General features: G+C 52.1%; 1 protein-coding gene across 6 annotated transcripts in view; it reads left to right on the forward strand.

Moving 5' to 3' along the window:
• Positions 1–19,597, forward strand: part of KIF6 (kinesin family member 6) — a 440,562-nt gene that overhangs the window by 334,669 nt on the left and 86,296 nt on the right. For all 6 annotated transcript variants that reach the window (XM_070074112.2, XM_051854771.3, XM_008262871.5 and 3 more), the window contains one exon: positions 14,425–14,533. In XM_070074112.2, coding sequence (XP_069930213.2) covers positions 14,425–14,533 — 109 coding nt within the window. The remainder of the gene's footprint in view (positions 1–14,424; positions 14,534–19,597) is intronic.

A 19,597-nucleotide genomic window follows, 5' to 3' on the forward strand; every position in this document is an offset into this window, starting at 1 on the left:
AAAAAAAAAAGCAGACCACTCAGGTTGCTCTATGGAGAAGGTATGCAAGATGGTAAGACAAAAGCTGGCCAGGCAGTCAGTGACAGTCCAGATGAGACACGGCAGTGACTCTGGCTGGGTCAAAAGGAGACAGAGAGGAGCAGAGTAAGAACACTCGGGAAGGACAGCTGACAGGAGCTGCAGGTGGAGCTGATGTGCAGTGGCAGTTGAGGAGTCCTGGCAGAGTCCTAGGATTGTTTTCTGGAGCCAACAAGGCCAGTCAGTAGTAGGAACTCAAGTAGTGTCACCAGCTTGGCATAGCGCTGGGAATGGAATATGAAACTAGGAGTTCCCTCTGGGGCATGTTGAGTGTGAGAGGCCACCAAATCTCTTCATTCCAGAAGAGATTTCAAGGGGGCTGTTAGATATTCCATGGTGAGCCTCTAAGGAGATCAGGCTGAAAACATACATTTTAGAGCCATTTGTAATATGTAACATCGCAAAGCCATGCAACTGAGTGAAATTACCTGTTGAGAGAGAAGCGCACCCAGGACTGAGCCTTACTGTGCTACAGTATCTGAAGGTTGGAAAGAGAAGCCAGGAGGGTAGAGGGAAGACCCAGAGAGAATGGTGTCACAGACGGCCAGGGAAGGCAGTGCTTCTGGAGGGAGCAGCTGGTCAGGATAGACTAGGGTGTGTTCTGGTGATGAATTCACACTAAATCTCAGTAGGTTGTCACAAAATGGATTTCTCATTCACAGTGCGTGAACAGTGTGGACTGGGGAGGTAGGAGCAGTGGTCCTGGTCTCCAGGAGCCCCAGCTGATGGAGATCCTATCAGGGATGGCTCCATCAGCAGAGGGACGGAAGAAGGAACATAGATAATTGCCCAGGGGCCCATCAGTGCACTAGCCGGGAAATAACGTGTATCTCTGCTGCCCACCTGCTGGCCGGTACCAGCCACATGCATCTTCCCAGCTGGGCTGCTGTGCCATTTACAAAGAGGTTAACTAAAGCAGGAACAGAAAAGTGAGCAGTGGTCCTGGCAATGTGGACATCACTGGGCATGCTGGAAGGATAGTTTCAATGAATGAGAGTGGAGAGGAGTCAACTCCACTGGACTGCCTGAGGCGAGAATGGGAGGAGAGGGAATTGGGATGTGGAGTATATAAAACCCTGTTGGGGCGTTTTAGTGAAAAGGGATGTGAGAATGCAAAAGTCAGTGGAGAATCAGTGAGGTTAGGTGAGTACATTATTAAGAGCATGCTTTTTCTTTTCCTCTGAGTATCTGAATGCCCTGTGATCATCCCACTAAAAACAGATGATCCTTTCTTGTGGGGAGCAATCCGGACTAGACTAAGTTACTCGAATTAAGACTTATTCTATGCATCTGCTCTCCCACAATATGGCGCTGGGAGAGAAGTAAACAGCTTCTACACAGGTGCCTCCAGTTCAACCAATAAACTGTAGGACTTGCTCCTGATTGGAGAGCAGCGTACTCGGTGTGTGGGCAGCCGAGTTGGGATTGGCGGAGGAGGACTATAAAGGAGGAGAGAGACGGCATGCACCAGGAACATCTATGGGGAACATCTAAGGGAACCCGTGCAGCCCCCGAGAAAGCCGGCCGGCGGTGTGCCGCTCCCCTGCGGAAGTGGGGAATGTGGCCAGGGGGAACCGCCCTTCCACGGAGGTGGAAGGGACGGCAGCCAACCCGGGAAGAACCAGCAGCAAACCCGGGGAGGGCCGAGCAGACGAAAGAACAGCGCAGGGTCCTGTGTCGTTCCTCCACGAAGAGGGGGAGCGACATAATGGTGCCGTGACTCGGATGTGAAGCCTAGGCAGGGTTTAGTGTCGTTCCCCCATGAAGACGGGGAGCGACATAATGGTGCCGTGACTCGGATATGAAGCCTAGGCAGGGCTTAGTGTCGTTCCTCCACGAAGAGGGGGAGCGACACTTTCTCCTAGTTCACCGTGAAATCAAGGCCTGTGAACATGACAGTTTTAACTTTCTATTTTGTACCTTCAAATTCAAATACCTCTACATCTAGCTATAACCGATGCAGCATGGGTTTCAAAATGTAATTGTGTGCCGATGAATGTAACCTAAGGAAGATGGGGAAATTGCTCAAGCAAAGGAAAAAAAGGGGGTAAGGAGGGAGGCCAGGAAAGGAGGTTGGGAAGACCGGCCCAGGTGGAGGGGTTGGTCTTTGGTAAGGGAGTGGGTGCTTGGTCCATTGTCATCAGAAGGCAGGCCTGGGAGCAGGCATTCGGGCTGGCAGTCAGGAAGCCTGTGTTACACATCAGAGTGCCTGGGTTCGAGTCCCATCTCCAGCTCCTGACCCCAGCTTCCTGCCAATGCAAACCCTGGGAAGTGGTAGGGGTGGTTCAAGTAATTGGGTTCCTGCCACCCATGTGGGACTCACATTGAGTTCCTGACTACGAGCCCTGGTCCTAGCCCACCCTGGCCATTGTGGACATTTGAGCAGTGAACCAACAAATTGGAGTTTCTCATTCTCTCTCTCTCAAGTTTGAAGCAACATTTTTTTAATAAGGAAAGCCTGGACTCCAGTCCATGAGAGCCCAGCCGTAGACACGCCGGCGGGAAGACGAGGAAGCGCCTGTCCAGCTGCATGTATTTCCTCAGCGAGCTGAGGCTCTGACTGTGGAATGAGCCTGGCTGGTGTGGTCGGGAAGCAGAGAGCACAGAGCTGTGGAGCCAGGCTGACCAGCGAAGCCACTGTGCCCCTTTAGATTGCTAACTCCTAATTTGCCGCTTCCCAAGAATCCTCCTGCCATGTTAAAGTGGCTCTTGCGCTCTGCATTGCGTGCCGTGGGTGGGTTTTCTGGTGACTCATTATTACTGAGGATGATGATTATAACTCATTTTTACACTTTCACTTTTTATAGTCTATTCCATATTGATTCCTTTATTCTGTCAGAGACTTTTAAATGCATGATTCATAGCTGCCACGTTCTGTCTTCTTGATTTTTATTGTAAAATGTGTACACAGAAAGCGACATTAGAGATACAGGCACAGTTTAACAAGGAGTGCTTTTAAGAAAAACAATTTCACTGACGATGTCTCTTCCTGGCTCATCCACTCAGTCAACCAAGCTTGTCTGAGGCATGGACTGTGTTCCAGGCAGTGAGCTTGGAGCTGAAGTAGCAGAACTTTAGGGAGCTCATGGACCAAGTGACGGGGAAAGGTGGGGAGGGGAGATAGTCTTGGAAATGTGAGGGCACTTCAAACCATTTGTGGGGAAAAGGGAATTAACATATAAGTTTAATTTTTTGAGGGGGGAAAGAAATTTAAATACATGATGCATAGTCTTTTCATAATCCACATTTTCCGTGAACTTTTTGAAGACGTCTTGCATGCATGGATTTCAAAATGTAACTTTTCTAACTCCACTTTTCTCCTTTTTGGAGTACCCTTGTGCATCATTACAAAGTTGTTCGATAGTGCTGCCTACTTTTATTAGTCCTCCTTAGTAACTTAAGAGAGAGGAATTCCTTTTACAGTTTCACTTTACAGGGAGCCTGAGACTTGGAGAAGCGTGAGTGGCAGGTGGGGGTGGTACAGCTGGGCGTTCCCGATGGCTGGCCCTGGGCATCCTGTCTTCCTTCCCCACCACTGAAGGCGAGCAGCAGAGGGGTGGCCTGGAGTCACACCTCAGCAGGGCGTCCTCTGCTCCCACGAGAGGGAGCGGGCACTGCCTGGGAAGCCTGTAAAACCCCAGTGTCCCTGCCTGGGAGTCCCCTGGGCTGGCAGAGAGCCCAGTGAGAGTGCTAGCCCTGTGGCCCTGGCCGCGGCAGCCCAAGGCAGAGGTGAGGTCCTGCAGGTCCACCTCCACGCCCTGCCCCTGCCACTGGCTCCCCGCCACACCTGCGCCTCATGTGCAAAGAACTCCAGCCTCAGCTGCCTCCATTGCCTGCCTTCACTCCAGCTTCGGCTCTTCAATGCCTCTAACCCTGCCCTGGGAGGGACCTGCCCGAGGTCCCCAACACCATCCCCACCACGTGGCCGTGGACGGCGCCTCTCCGAGTCTCCCACTTTTTCACATCAGCTTTGACCTTCCCTCACTGCCAGTAAGGAGCTAAGTGGCAAGGTCAAGGGCACGTGAGGGTTCTTCAGAAAGTTGATGGAAAACGTGCACCACCTGCCGGTTCCCTGGTGCCGGAAATTCCTGAAGGAGCCGCGTGCTTCTGTCCTTTACCGCCAGTGACACGGCGCAAAGGGCTGCGGATGGAGGAGCAGCTCGGCACTCGCTGACAGATGGTCTGCTTCACCAGTTGACTGCCTGCCTGAGCGAATAAACAAATGTTATGTTTTAATAATAAAGTGCTTTCCAGAGAAGCGGCAGCCGGGCTACTGGGAGGCCAGAGGGGAAAGGCTGGCCCCCTGGGGCCCTCGCCCGGCTCTTTTCCATGGCTCTGCACGGTGCTGGGTGGGAGTTAACTCTCCTCAAGGCCCCCACCCTTTGAGCCTGCCCCTCCACCTGTCCTGCAGTGGCTGCCCCTCCCTCATTCCAGCCCAGCACAACCAGCTTCCAAGCGCATGAACCACTTTGGTGTGAAGACTTTTCAGAGCACAAGCGCTGCTCAGATGGAAAGACAATTAATGGAACCTGACCGAGTTCCCTACAGCTCCCCTTTGACCTCTGATCCTTGCCCCCTTCTCCCATCCCCTTCCTTCCCAGGGGAAGCAGCCCCTCCCCCACTCCAGCTTCCCGTTCCCAGGGGTTTCTGGCTGCTCTGAGCTGTCACCGGCACGGGTGGCTTTCTGTCCACATCCCACCTCCCAGCCCTCCAGACCCCCTCTTTCCTTTCCCACCTCTGACCTCCTCACCCCGCAGGTCTGAGCTTTGCTGGGCTTTGTGAGATCATTGCTACTTGACAAATGAGTTTCACCTATCAACAAACATGCATACAGGGTGTTTGAAAATGTCAAACTCATGGAAAAGGGTAGGACAGGGGCTGCGGGGAGCTGGGGGCAGTGGGCAGGTGTCAGTCAAAGCGATCTGACTTTCAGTTATGAGATGAGTGGTTTTGGGGGAATCTGATGGCAGCATGATTCACTATTGTCCATAACACTGTGATGTATGCACAGTGTTTGCAATGAGTACATCTTTATTCTCACCACACTCACACACACACACACAAAGAGCAAGGTACTGGATATATTAATTAACTTAATTATCCAGGGCTGAACCAGAAGCCAGTTAGTAGGGCCCTGTTACCCCTGTCCTTCGAAAGTGGTCAAGGCTGTTTCAGACCCAGGGAGTCCCGTGTTTCTCGGATCCTGCAGAATCTGGAGCCTGTTTCTAAGCTGAAGGGGAATGCGGCCTTCAGCACGGTGGGCCTGTCACTTAGCTGCCCTTTCAGTCCCAAAGAGTCCGGACACAGATGTCCTTACACCCAAATTCCCAGGGCTGGCCCAAATACCGGGCATGGAATTGAGTGCCAAGGCTCTTTCAGGGCGACCACATCTAGGGGCTAAAATCAATAGAAAAGACTCCACAGATACATTTTGGCCTGGCAGTGGGAGCCACAGCCTGCTGTCTAATTTAATGGAAACGTAGCTGGCCTCCAGATTCCTGAGTTAACTCCAAAACACAGACATGCCAACATGACCCAGGCCCCCTTCCAAGCCCAGTGCCTGCGTCGTCTGCCCACGGGTTTCCCTAAGAAGGAGGACACCACTCTCAGAATCAGCGCTGGAGATGCTAGGTCAGGACAGGGAGGACTTTTCTGCAAGGCGGCCTTGAGGACCCCCATCTGAAGGGCTCCTGTCGTGCTGGAAGTAGGAAGCTACCCTCAGGCAGTGGCCGTTCCTGCCGGGCTCCAGGCCTCTCCGCTCCGTTGGCACCCATGGCCTGTCCTCACCTGCTCAGGGGAAGTTCCAAGCCACAGCAGGACAGTGAATCAGACCTGGTTACCAAGACGAAAGAGTAAACACAAATTTCCTGGAGCACAGCCGCCCTACCTCCACCCAGGCCGCCTGGTCTGCACTGCCCGGCCTGCCTGGACCGCTGGTGGGATGTGTGATTTCTGGCATCAGGAGTCAGGAACCCGTTTGATTTATTTAGATGTGGTGCCACTGTTGGGTGGGTCTCCTAAGGTTTATGTGGCTTTCCACTTCAGATTTTTCCCTTCGCTCCCCTCCCTGGAGGCCTCGCCAAGCCTGCCATGCTTCAGCCTGGTCCAAGCCAGCCCTAAGAACCTACTAATTAGAGGTTCTTCTGTGACATCTTTCATGTGGCAACCTAGGAAAGTCCTCATCGGAGGACTTCAGCCCAGGTGATAATCACCTAGCTTGAACATAGCCTTTAACCCCAAAGCCTCGGGCCACTTAGCCCATCCGAGGAGCAGCGGTCTATCCAAAGCAGGAAGTAGCTTCGCTGAAGTGTCCTTGGTCACCCCGCAAGCACTGGTCGCTGGTCTTCACATCTGGAGTCACTTTGGCCGTGGCTAAGTGGTTTCTTCTTCCCCTCATCCTCAGATGCCATACTCTGCGGGGCCCGCCCAGCAACCCCTCAGATTGCAGCTGGGCTGCTTCTGGCCCTTTAAACAGGAACATGGCCAATGGCACTGCTTTCTGCGGTGACCCCCACCACCCCGAGGGTGGAGAAGCCTTCGCAGAGGGCTCTCAGCATCTCCCACACAGTGCCCTGTGCGATTCCAGCAAGCTAGGGCACAAGGCTGCCCCCAGGGGAGATCCTCTGTGTGTGTCAGCTGCTTAGGTGATGGAAGCAGGCAGCACAGGGATGATGAAAGTGACAGCAGTAACTGTTATAAAGTGGCAGTTGTCATTTAGCCGGTTAGTAATCTGGGAGTCATCCGTTAAAGGAAGAGTCTCTGTGCCAGGGATGATTGACTGCAGAGGGTGCCGAAAGAGAGCTGTGCTGAAAGCCCCAATGCTAAGATTAGGGTCCCCTGCATAGAATCCCATGAGTGATAGGCAACACCTGCTATGGGCGTGAGGAAGGTAACTCAGGGCTGCACATTTGCCTTCTTTGTCTTGCACGTTCCTTCCCAAAAAGTCCCCCTTCCTAAATGACTCCACCCCCCTTCTGGTAGGAAGGTGAAGATAGTATCTCAGATGGTCCATTTTTCTTCTTAAGATTCTTTAGCACCTCCTCACCCCAAGGATTTATCCAACCCAGCAGTAAAAGATTCTACCCTCCCATACTAACATTTGCAGACTTGTCCTTCACCCCAGCGTTTCTGATTTTAGCCATCATCACTTCTCTCTGGTCACCGGGACATCCTTGTCCCGGGCACCACGCCCAGGAGTGCTGGACTGCTGACCTTTCCTGCAATCTGCAAATGCCCCCTGACCTTTGTGTTTCATAGTACACCTTGATAAGTTGTCCACGTCTGCAGATTATTGTCTCCATCTAAACCCTTCCCCTCCTCACCTCCCTCAGCCCACTCATCCTAACGTGCCCACACGCCCACGTGAACACTCACTCAATTTCAGTATGTATGCAAGAACCTTATATCAGATATCTTAAAGGAAAAGGCTCTCGGCTGGCACCGCGGCTCACTAGGCTAATCCTCCGCCTGCAGCGCCGGCACACCGGGTTCTAGTCCCGGTCGGGGCACCAGATTCTGTCCCGGTTGCTCCTCTTCCAGGCCAGCTCTCTGCTGTGGCCCAGGAAGGCAGTGGAGGATGGCCTGGGTCCTTGGGCCCTGCACCCACATGGGAGACCAGGAGAAGCACCTGGTTCCTGCCTTCGGATCAGTGCAGCACACCGGCTGCAGCGCACCAGCCGTTGCGGGCATTTGGGGGATGAAACAACGGAAAAAGGAAGACCTTTCTCTCTGTCTCTCTCTCTCTCACTGTCTAACTCTGCCTGTCAAAAAAGAAAAAAAAAAGGCTCTCTCCATGCCCACTGCCTCTCGGCCTTGCGTGTCTGCCCCACTGTACAGGTTGTAGGTATTCAGTGTGACCCTCTGCAAGAACCAGCCCCGTCTCAGAACTGCCACTTTCAGGCCCCGAGTAGTGTAATCCTGCCCCATGTCTGGCCTCCTCCCTGCCCTAGCACAGAACATGGCACAGCCGGCTCAGAGCCCTTCTCGCACTTTAGTGCTGAACAATGTGCCCCCCCACACACACCTCCCACCGGAACCCGGCCCCCTCTCGCTCTTCTTCATTTCCCTGGTGGTCTTCTTTTATCCTTTCTCCTCATCAGTCAGAGAGAACCGAGGCTCCACGTGAATAAATGTCTCCCCAGGAAAATAGGCTTGGGGCTCTGGCTAGGAAATCATTTTTCAGCATAAGTAGCACAACTCTCCGTCATTGTACTTCTGTCAATTTTTAAGCAATAGCTTAAGCAGCAGTCGGTTGTTTGGGAGCAGACAGGAAAGCAAGCTCTGGTCCGCATGCCCACAACTGAAAGAAATCAGACAGCAGGCCCAGAGGCAGCAGCATAAACTCTCCACTTCCGCTGTTTTTTCTTTCCGTTTGGTTTCCATGGAACCCTGTGTTGGGGGCAGGAGAGGGCTTCCAAAAATACTGAATTGTGTTCTTAAACAAAAATAAGGCACTGAATTTGAGGCTGACAAAAAGGAGAGCCTGAAGAAATGAGGAAGGGACTGGTATGTACAAAGTAGTAGACATGATGTTTCCAGAAACCCAACTCCAGAGCTAATGCTGAAAGCCCTTGCTGACAGCCGTTTCTACCAAAGTGCTCTCTAACCAGCGTCACAAGTCCAGAAGAGGCTATGCCTCTGGGATCTGTAAATATTTCCCATCCAGCCCACAACCTGGAATTGCAACGTCGCGTTCTGGGGACTCGGACTAAGAAATACCTTTGCTCTGGTTCTAAGCAGTCCTGCGATCCAGCAGCTCAGCAGCTTACTTTTAATCACCCCTGTTCTCTGGGATTTGGTGCTGAGACCTATGGCTGAAATTTACTAAAAGCAAACAACTAAAAGCTAGAAACAAGCAGGGCAGGGCAGGACTCCTGAGAGCCTAAGCTTCCAAGAGCTGAGCCTGATAGACTTAGCAAAGTCTAGAAGAAGGTAAAATGTAGAAAGGGCACTTCTACAAGTCTGTGGAAGGTGGAAGTAAAAAATAAGATTGCTTTGATGCAAAAAAAAAATTTTGAAATCGAAGCATAAGTGTTTTCATAATACGCATTTTCCATGAAATTTTTGAAGGTCTCTCATATGTCTTTGCAGGACCTATTTATTAGCTAGGGGTCAACAAATGATGGGGCTGGCACTGTGGCACAGTGGGTTAACACCCTGGCCTGAAGCGCCAGCATCCCATGTGGGCGCCAGTTTGAGACCCGGCTGCTCCACTTCCTGTCCAGCTCTCTGCTGTGGCCTGGGAGGGCAGTGGAGGATGGCCCAAGTGCTTGGGCCCTGCACCTGCATGGGAGACCCGGAGGAAGCTCTTGGCTCCTGCTTTCGGAGACCTCTCTCTCTCTTTCTCTCTCTCTCTGCCTCTCCTCTCTGTGTAACTCTGACTTTCAAGTAAAATAAATAAATCCTAAAAAATAAAATAAAACAAATGATGCAGTTCTTCTTTGCTATCCCTGAAATAATTGTATCCTCTCAAGAGCAGATACATTTTTCTAAAAGCGTCTTGGGGTTGCAGTTGATCTCTACCAATGGTCGGTGGTGGCAGGCAGTGAGGGGAAGATGGTGGTGAGTTTCTAAAATCCCGAGCTCCCCCAGGAGCCTGGAGTGAGGGCAAATGATGGACGATGGCTGCGTGGTTCAGTCCCCCAGAACATCACAATACACCACATCAAAAGAAAGAGCACTCAACATTTGTAACATTCATTCCTTCAAAGACTTGACTTCCTCTCCAATACCAGGTGCTATTCAGGTGCTATCAACAGTGCATCCAGGGCTGGAATGTGGGACAGAGGTTAAGCTGCCTGCCACCTGTGACACCAACATCCCATATGAGCGCCTATTCAAGTCCCAGTTCCTCCACTTCCGATCCATCTCCCTGTTAATGCACCTGGGAAAGCAGTGGAAAATGGCCCAAGTACTTGGGCCCCTGCCAGCCATGTGGGAGATCAAGACTGAGTTCCAGGATCCTGGCTTCAACCTGGCCCAAATCTGTGTATGTGTCTGTCTGTCTGTCTGTCTCTTTCTCTCTCTCTCTTTATCTTTCCTCTATTTTGTCTTTCAAATAAATGGGTAAATCTTAAAAAAAAGAAAATATTTTAGCAAACCAAACTGATAAAATCTAAACTCTTATGCAGCTTACAATTTCTAGAAATTACAATGGGATATATTGACATTTGAAGTAAGCTATGGAAATAGTCAACAAAAGTCGTGGTGTTTTCTGTGAATAGAAAGCAAAGCAAGGTTTTGGGCAAGAGAGGTGTTAGGAAGAGTGCAGTCTCCTAGCAGTCGTGATGAGCACCACCAGCCTGGCCCTCTCCATCACGCTTTCCCCAAAAAAGCTGGTCTTAGAGAAGAACTTATGCCTCCAAAAGCTGGGCAGTGTTCACCCCTTTATAACCAATTTGTTTAGATTTATTTTATTTATTTGAAAGGCAGAGGTATGGAGAGAGAGAGAGGCAAAGAGAGAGATCTTCCATTTGCTGCTTCACTCCTGAAATGGCCACAATGGCTGTAGCTGAGCCAGACCAAAGCCAGGAACCAGGAACTAGACCCAGTTGCTTGGGCCATTTTCCACTGCCTTCCCAGGAGCCTTAGCAGGGAGCTGGATTGGAAGCAGAGCAGCTGGGACTTTAGAGCTCCAGTGCAGGATGCTGGCGTAGCAGGTGGCAGCTTAACCACTGCGCCACGACGCAGGTCCCCACAGCGCCTCCTTCATTCACACCGCGTCCGCGTCCCCGTCCCCTCCACCTGGCATCTTCTTTTACATCGTCTCCACCTGGCCAGTGCTGCGCCATCCTCCAGGACCCTTGCAGGCTAAGTGCTTGTGTTCCCTCCCGCCGCAGCCCCTTCCCACTCTCCCCGCCGGAATTCGCCTCCCCCGTCTTCCTCCCTCCTGTTCCCCAGTGCTGGCCACAGCCTTCCCTCCCTGGAGCAAGCAGCAGCCCTCACTGTAATTTGTTCCACTTTTCTTTCTCCCTTACTAGACTTTGAGCTTTCAGCATAAGGATCAAAGCTTTACTCTGCTTGTTTGATTTCTCTCATGCCTGACACAGGCTTAGCACTGCGCCTAGGATAAACAAATACTTCTTGAGAGAATAAATAAATAGGTGATTGTCTCATTAGCAAGGCGGGCATTCAATGGCTGTTTTTGCTGTACTTGCTCTTTCTCTTTCTGGCACGTGCGTTATGCGCTCAGGGGCGAGAGCTTGCCATAGCAAGAGGAGGCTGCTTTCTAAATTCTCAGACGAAAAAGGAAGTGGCGACTTCAGTTTCTCATCAAAAAGTAAAGAAGGTGTCCATGAACGTTGAAGGTGATCCCAGACTGGAATGAGAAGCGGCCTATTAGTGCAAGGCCGAGGGAGCCGGATATGGGCTCCGAACAAGCAGGAAGCGATGGACTAGAGCGAAGCTGCACTGTGGACAAGGTTCACCCATGACAGCTACTCCCCAGAGTCCCTCCCAGGGACCCCCTGCGGACTCTCGGGCTCGTGCTCCATGCAGCAACCCTTGAAGAAGCCCCGAGGAATCTGGGCTTTGCTCCTCCTTAGGGCTCTGGGCTCGGTGAGCCACCTCATGTTGGCCTCCCTGCACTAGCTCTCCTGACAGGTCATTGCTAGGATCACGGCCCTTGCACCAGGGTTCATTCCCCTGCGTCCCTGACTCCAGAGTACTTCCCCAGGGATAGCAGGAGGAAAGCAATGTCCTGTTCCCGGTGATAAGCCCTCGGCATGGACAGGTCCCTCAGTGCCTTTTAAATCTCCAGAAGTACTGAGTGTTCCCATTGTAACTTTCCCCTGCCGTGTACTCTCTGAGATCCTGAGTCTTTGAGAAATGCCAATCCGTGGATGATCCATTCCGCCTCTGGCCCCAGATTTCTTAGCAGGACCTTCAAGGTTCTCAACAGAATGATCCCAGACGACCATTCAGTGCGTTCGTTCTCCTCTGTGCACACCGTGCCCAGGGCCCTGCACCAGGGGAAGGGGTGCCCATTGGTTCTCCATGCCACAGGTCCCACTGCTGTGACAGTGCCAAAGCCACTGAAAAACCTTAGCATTCACTCTGTCAACTCTACAAGAAAGCAAAGCCAGGAGAGGAGAGACCAAGAGCTTTCTCATCTGTCCAAGCTTTTTGAGCAGCTCTCCATGCCCTAAGCCCCACCCCTGCTGTCGCTCCCTCTCTTCGTGGAGGAGCGACACAGGACTCTGCGCTGTTCTTTCGTCTGCTCGGCCCTCCCCGGGTTTGCTGCTGGTTCTTCCCGGGTTGGCTACTGTCCCTTCCACCTCCGTGGAAGGGCGGTTCCCCCTGCCACATTCCCCACTTCCGCAGGGGAGCGGCACACCGCCGGCCGGCTCTCTCAGGGGCTGCACAGGTGTTCCCCTTAGATGTTCCCCTTAGATGTTCCCGGTGCATGCCGTCTCTCTCCTCCTTTATAGTCCTCCTCCGCCAATCCCAACTCGGCTGCCCACACGCCGAGTACGCTGCTCTCCTCCAATCAGGAGTAGGTCCTACAGTTTATTGGCTGAACTGGAGGCAGCTGTGTAGAAGCTGTTTTCTCCTCTCCCAGCGCCATATTGTGGGAGAGCAGATGCATAGAATAAGTCTTAATTCCAGTAACTTAGTCCAGTCCAGATTGCTCCCCACACCTGCTGCTACCTGGTTGGTGGAAGCCAGAGGCCATCTTATCACGCCCACTGTGGGAGATGGTTTGCCTCAGTCCCCCAAGCAGGCTCTGGAGCAGTCTCTGTGAAACTTCCCTCTTCCGGAACCATACTACAGCTACAGCCCTGTTAGAAGTGGGCTCAGATGGGGGAGGTGACCAGGATAAGTCCCTTGGCTCCTGGGGGGCGGTGCTGGCCCAGAGCACTCCCTCGTTAACATCTCTCAAGCGTCGGGGCCCACCTCTCTGCATCTCGCACACACCCGTTGCCAGGCCCGCCCCGTGCCAGAGAGTGCAGGGCAGATGTGGAGACAGAACTGAGCCATGCCCATTTGCTTCTTATTGGGAAAGGGTGCGGTGTCTTCCTATGCCTCACCATTCAGACATTCTTCATGGTGCTATTTTTATCATCAAATTGGTGTCAGATGGGCTGGTCCCGTTCCTCCCGCTGGGACTATTTCCAGGCAAGAGGAGATGTTGTAAGTGGGCCCATCTGAGTGGAACCCAGGGCCAGAAGACCAAGGCAGGTCATCCCTGCCACTCATGCTCGACCTGATTCATGTAACAGACATATGCGGAGCACCTTCTGAATGCCAGCTAGTGAACAAAACACTGGGGATTTACACACATAAAAAATGTTTTTTAAATGCTATCTCTGCCCCTGGAGAAACCTGCGTTTCACCAGAAAGGGTTGTGACGTGAAGTGACAGTGTCTGCCGGGCTGTGCAAGTTCAGGTGTGCTGATAAGGAACAAGGCAGGGGCAAGATTTGTTCTGCTTGAGCTGCAGGGAAAGCTTCCTAGAGATAACAACATTCAGCCAGGACTTCAAAGATAAACAGACTTGCCCGATAGAAACATGGGAAAAGGTCACACAGACAAAAAAAAAAAAAATCCGGAGGTAGAAGCATTAAAACAGAAACTGCAGATTCCTCCCAAATCCAGCTGTGAATCCAGCTGTCACGCAGGGGCTCCCCGGCACACAGCTGCATGAAGCCGCACCGGAGAGGTTGCGAGGAAAAGGGCCTGGTGCATGGATGCACCCCGCTTGCTGTGAGGGCTCTGGCTGCTCGGAGCGGGGCCCCACAGTGAGTGTCGGCCTGCAGTGGCAGGGGCAATGCAAGACCCTGGAGTTAGACCCGGAACGGGGACCCTGGGCCTTGGGGCTTGCCACCAAGGACTCAACTTTTCACTGGAATCTGAGCCGTCTCACTGGCCAGGGATGAATCATTACATGGGATGAAGAGGAGACTTTCCTAAATTCTGTATCTGTCTGGATTATCCTTCCCTTAACTAGATGCCTGGAAACTCAGGGTACAATTTAACAGAAAACCAAAAGAGGGCCTAACAGGAAAACAGGGCAACGTGTGCCGCCGAATGCTGGCAGAAAGCGCATCTGCAGATGTTCCGGGCAGTCCTGGCCCTGGCCAGGCGCTCTGGGTTTCATTTCCTCTGACCCGACATTCCAAACCCCACCCCACCCCAAGTCACATGGAGGCAGGCACAGGCACAGACCTGCGGGGCGACGGCGGCTCGGGGGCCAGCGGGACGAGCCTGAGGCCACCTGTCTGGTCAGAGGCTCCCTGCCGCGGGCCTCTCGGAGCCAGGGCTGGTTTTGTGGTCTGACCAAAGCAGCAGTGAAATTAATAGGATCCTGATGCTGTGACTGAGGCCATCTCCCTGTGTCTCCAAACAGGGATGAGAGAGGAAATGTCTTTAGGACGCCAGGAGGCTTTCGAAATCTTCAAGAGGGACCACTCTGACAGCGTTACCCTGGATGACAACAAGCAGATTCTGAAACAGAGGTAAGCCTGACTCTGAACGCAACTGGCCTTCCAGGGTGTGGCCAGCCCAGCCCAGAGCAGACCTGCTCCTCTGTCCTTCCTTCTCTGCTCAGCCCAACTTGTGAGAGATAAGGCATGGCGTGCATTCAGGTTCGAGTTTGATCTGCCCAGCCCATGACAGTTCTGTCATCATCCCAGTCTCATTGGGGTGAGCAGCTTTTGTGGCCGGGTCTGCTCCATTAACTTGATATGCAGTCATCACATCGTAGCTGACATCTCGTGAGGTTGCAACTCTGTGGCTGTCTCCCTGGTGGTAGTTCTCTGGACCAAATGATGGTCCTGGAGCACCAGGCCCTCCAGCTGTTCTGCAGGGGACTCCAAAAACGGACATCAAAGGCACATTTATTTTGGTGCGAGAAATTTTGAAATCCATACGTAGTTTTTTTCCTGACACATTTTCCATGAATTTCTTGAGCACCCCTTAGTATGCATGTATTTCACAATTATTTCCTACCAATATAAACTTCTTGATCATTTTTAAAAATTTATTTATTTGAAAGGCAGAGTTAGAGAGAGGGAGACACAGACACATACAGAAAGAGAGAGAAAGAATCTTCCATCTGCTGGGTCACATTTCAAATGGTTGCAACCACAGGAACTAGATCAGGCCAAAGCCAGGAACCTGGAACTCCATCTGGGTCTCCTACGTAAATGCAGGGGCCCAAGCAGTTGAGCCATATTCTGTTGCTTTCCTAGGCACATTAGCAGGAAGCTGGATCAGAAGTGGGGTAGCCAGGACTCAAATAGGCACCCATATGGGACACCAGCATTGCAGGAGGCTGCTTAACCTGCTGCACCACAATGCCAGCCCCTCCACAATCATTTTGAAGTACCCTCACATAAGCACATCTTGTGGTAGAAGTGTGCTCTCGTGTGTTCCCCAGGGCACAGGCAGAGAAGGCAGAATCATCTGCTGGCATGTTGTCAAATGAGGCTGGGTTCTGGACCCCTTTAGAGTAAGCTCAGGGATGCACAGCTCGGTTGAACTAGTCTGTGAGTTAGACACACATCCTCAACATGAAGCCCTGAAGCAAGCGTAAAGACTGCTGAAAACATTGGTCCAGAACTCAGAAGACGTAGTGAACTCTTATATGCCACGTGTGACACAGTGTTATTTGTTGAAATAAAATAAGGAAAATGCAATCAATGTTGTGGTGCAGCGGGTTAAGCTGCTGCTTGGGATGCCAGCATCCCGTATCAGAGTGCTGGTTAGAGTCCTAGCTACTCCACTTCTGATCCAGCTTCCTGCTAACACATCCTGGGAGGCAGCAGGTGGTAGTTCAAGTACTCGGGCCTCTGCCACTCCCTTAAGAGACCCAGATTAAGTTCTGGACTCCTGGCTGGGGCCTGACTGACCTAGCCCTGGCTTTTGCAGGCATTTGGAAAGTGAACCAATGGATGGAAGATCTCTCTCTCTCTCTCTCTCTCTCTCTCTGTAGATGAAAACAAATAAATAAACATTTTAAATGAGGAAAATGTGTTACAAAGACCTAGAAGATGAAACAATCAGAATAGAGCAAGCACTTGGTCTAGTTGCTAAGATGCCAGTTAAGATGGTACATCCCATATTAGCCCATATTTGAGCACCAGGTTCAAGTCTCAGCTCTGCTCTTGATACCAACTTCCTGCTAATGTTCATCCTGGGAGGTAGCAGGTTATAGCAAGTACTTGAGTCTTGGCCACCCACATGGGAGACCTGGATTGAGTTCCTGATTCTCAGCTCCTACCTGTCCCAGCCCCAGCTGTTGCAGGCACTGGGAGAGTAAATCAGTGGCTAGAAGATACTTTTCTATGTCTCTCAATCTCCCTCCCTCCTTCTCTCTCTTTTTAAAAAAAATTTTCAAGTGGATTCCAATAGTTACCAGATTTGAAAACCATTGGCTTAGATCTTGTCCAGAAACCTTGAGATCCAGAACCTCTGAGCCAGGGTCCCCAACTCCCTGCAGATTAACAAATCATCAGGTGCCTCTCTCACACACCCAAGCTTAAGAACCACTAACTTAAGGAGAATGTAATACTTCATCTTTCTTACTCCAAAATTGCTATCCCTGGTTCTGGTTTGTAACCTGAGTTTAGGTCTATTTCCAGCAGGGAGTCGGGTAGGGATGGGCAGGATGAGGGTCCTGTGGTCTCTTAAAGCCTTCTTTTTTATTTTATTTATTTCTTTGAGAGGCAGAGTTATATGCAGAGAGAGGGAGAGACAGAAAGTCTACCAACCGCTGGTTCACTCCCCAGATGGCCACAACAGCCGAAGCTGCGCCAATCCAAGGCCAGGAGCCAGGAGCTTCCTCCAGGTCTCCCACACAGGTACAGGGGCCCAAGGACGCTGGCCATCTTCCACTGCTTTCCCAGGCCATAGCAGAGAGCTGGATTGGAAGAGGAGCAGCCGGGACTAGAACCGGTGTCCATATGGGATGCTGGCGCTGCAAGTGGAGGCTTAGCCCACTACGCCACAGCGCCAGCCCCTTGACGCCTTCTAAAGCACAGCTCACCTGATTCTGATGCAGGAGAGCTCGGACAGCCCACACAACCAATGTGCTTCTGGGCTGAGACGTACCGAAGTCAGGCAGCCTGGGCTGGTGACACCGCTGATTCCATCTCCCACGTGTGGCTGCAGTGCAAGGGAATTAGCGAGACCACGTACAAAACTTCCTCCAAAAAGAGGTTTTCCCAGCAGTCAGTCAGTCTTTTTAAATCACACGAAAAGTCAGGAGACCAGCCCACATTTTAAAAAATGTCTACATCTGTTGAAAGTTACTGTCCTACCAATGATTAAAGGACAGTTTGACACCAGCAGGGTGCAGCCTAGAACCTGCCCTTCTGAGGATCAGAGCTTTGGGTTGCATTCATGGAGGTTTTTCAGTGATTACATATTACATGCTCATAACTGCTTCAGGCAGTAGAGACTGAGAAAAAATGTTTCTGTACATGGACAACTGCACAACCAGTGCTCCCACTGCAAGCGTTAACATAATGAGCACCACGGATTCTCATAGCAGTGACTTCTGTGCCACTGCTACTTCAGGAATGTTCTCCCAGTAACCCCGGCCCTGTCCGCATGTGTGCTCGCATTCGCTACCACGACAGGGAGGACCCAAGTGAGACAGCTACGGGAGCCCTGGCCGGTGCTGAGAATACAGATGCAGACCCAAGGAGTCTGACTCAGGCTGGGCTTCGGGTGCTGTTTCCTGACTCCACTGTTAAGGCTCACCTTTCTGCAAGGGATCCCCCAGGCTGACCTCCCACTTGACACCTCACTTCAGATATCAAGTCACTGTGCGGTCTGAGGGCTCTGCTGCTGTGGTCTCCTGTTGGAGAAGGGCCACAGAAAGAGGCTGGAGCCAGTTAGCCCTGGCTGGCACCGCGGCTCCATAGGCTAATCCTCCACCTGTGGCGCCGGCACACCAGGTTCTAGTCCCAGTCGGGGCGCCAGATTCTGTCCCGGTTGCCCCTCTTCCAGGCCAGCTCTCTGCTATGGCCCGGAAGTGCAGTGGAGGATGGCCCAAGTCCTTGGGCCCTGCACCCCATGGGAGACCAGGAGGAAGCACCTGGTTCCTGGCTTCAGATCAGTGCGATGCACTGGCCGCAGCGCGCCGGCCACAGCAGCCATTGGAGGGTGAACCAACGGCAAAAGGAAGACCTTTCTCTCTGTCTCTCTCTCTCACTGTCCACTCTGCCTGTCAAAAAATAAAAAAATAAAAGAGGCTGGAGCCAGTCAGCCCCACACCAAAGGCCTGGGTTAGTGCAGCCTCTCTGCCCCATAGCAAGCAGGTTCCAAGCCCTAATGTCAGGACTGCTGGTGGCCCAGGGTCCCTCCGCTGCCTGCCTCTGGCGAGGACTGATGCTGAGTTTTGCAGGAGGGCACAATAAATGGCTCAGCCTCGTGCACTCATAGGACTTGGCACAAGGGTTTCTCTTCCCCTTTGTACCTGCACAGGGAATCTCTAGCATCTGGAAGCTCCGGCCCCCAGGCCGGGGGAGGTTGCTGCCTGTCTGTGACAACAGAAATAAGATGTTGGCACATTAATAGGATATTTTGCCCTCTGCTGAGCTGGAGCATGCAAGCCAATTCTTAAGCGGATTTTTTTCCGATACAGAAAAATTGCAATTCAAAATCACAGCATTCTCCAGGCGTGAGTCATCCTCAGAGTAGATAATAAAAGGGAGAGAGGCTGGAAAACCCGCACTGGGCAGCTGCCCAGGCCCAGCACCGCACAGCCTCCTCTCGTTTGCCAGAGACGGAGTTCCAGTAAATAACAGGAGAGGAAATAAAGGAGGAGATAACTACGCTTGGAAGTGAAGGCGTTGACAAGGTGAACTAAACCAGGAAAAGCACGCCCCAGCTCCGCTGGGTCCTCCTGTCCTGGGATGAGCAGCAGCCCCAGGCCAGCAGGGAGACTGGAGGAGGGTGGAGAGCAATCCTGTTACACCATCTGGAAATAACACCCAGGACAAGTCCCCTGATTCCAATTACACCTCAGGCTTAGCCTTCATTAGTTCACTAATTTTTTGTGGTTATACCTTGTCTGCTGAACTGGAATTATCAACTCTGAGAACAGAGATGAGGTTAACATCTCCTCCGCTCCCCAACAGTTTTTAAAACAGAGAAACGGTTGCAAAATGGTGCACACAGCACGTTTTTTGGTTGCTGTCTGAGAATGTTGAAATTGACGTCGAGCACTCCTAGCAGACGGGAAGCCTGCTGAGAATACCCAGAGCCTCCTCCTAGAAGCAGGAGGACGCAGCCCAGGCCTGCTGTGGCCGGGGAGAGCCTGCTTCCGAGACAGAGGGCGGCCGTCTCAGGGGCAGCCAGAGGACGCAAGGGACGCTAGTACTGCAAGTGCAAGCAAGGCTCCTCATTGCGGCCAAATGGCGGCGCCACGGTGCTACCCACAGGCTTATGGGAAGGAAGTGGGAAAGTCGGGCCCAGTCTCCCCTTCCTCTCGGACAGACCAGAGGGCTGGGAGTGACGTCAGCCGCTCTGGACTAGGAAGACACTGCAGGAACTCCTTGCTGTCCAACGCA

This window comes from Oryctolagus cuniculus, chromosome 5 (genome assembly GCF_051225735.1).
Source record: "Oryctolagus cuniculus isolate XC-2025 breed Fujian yellow rabbit chromosome 5, ASM5122573v1, whole genome shotgun sequence".
In the NCBI taxonomy this organism is placed as follows: domain Eukaryota; kingdom Metazoa; phylum Chordata; class Mammalia; order Lagomorpha; family Leporidae; genus Oryctolagus; species Oryctolagus cuniculus.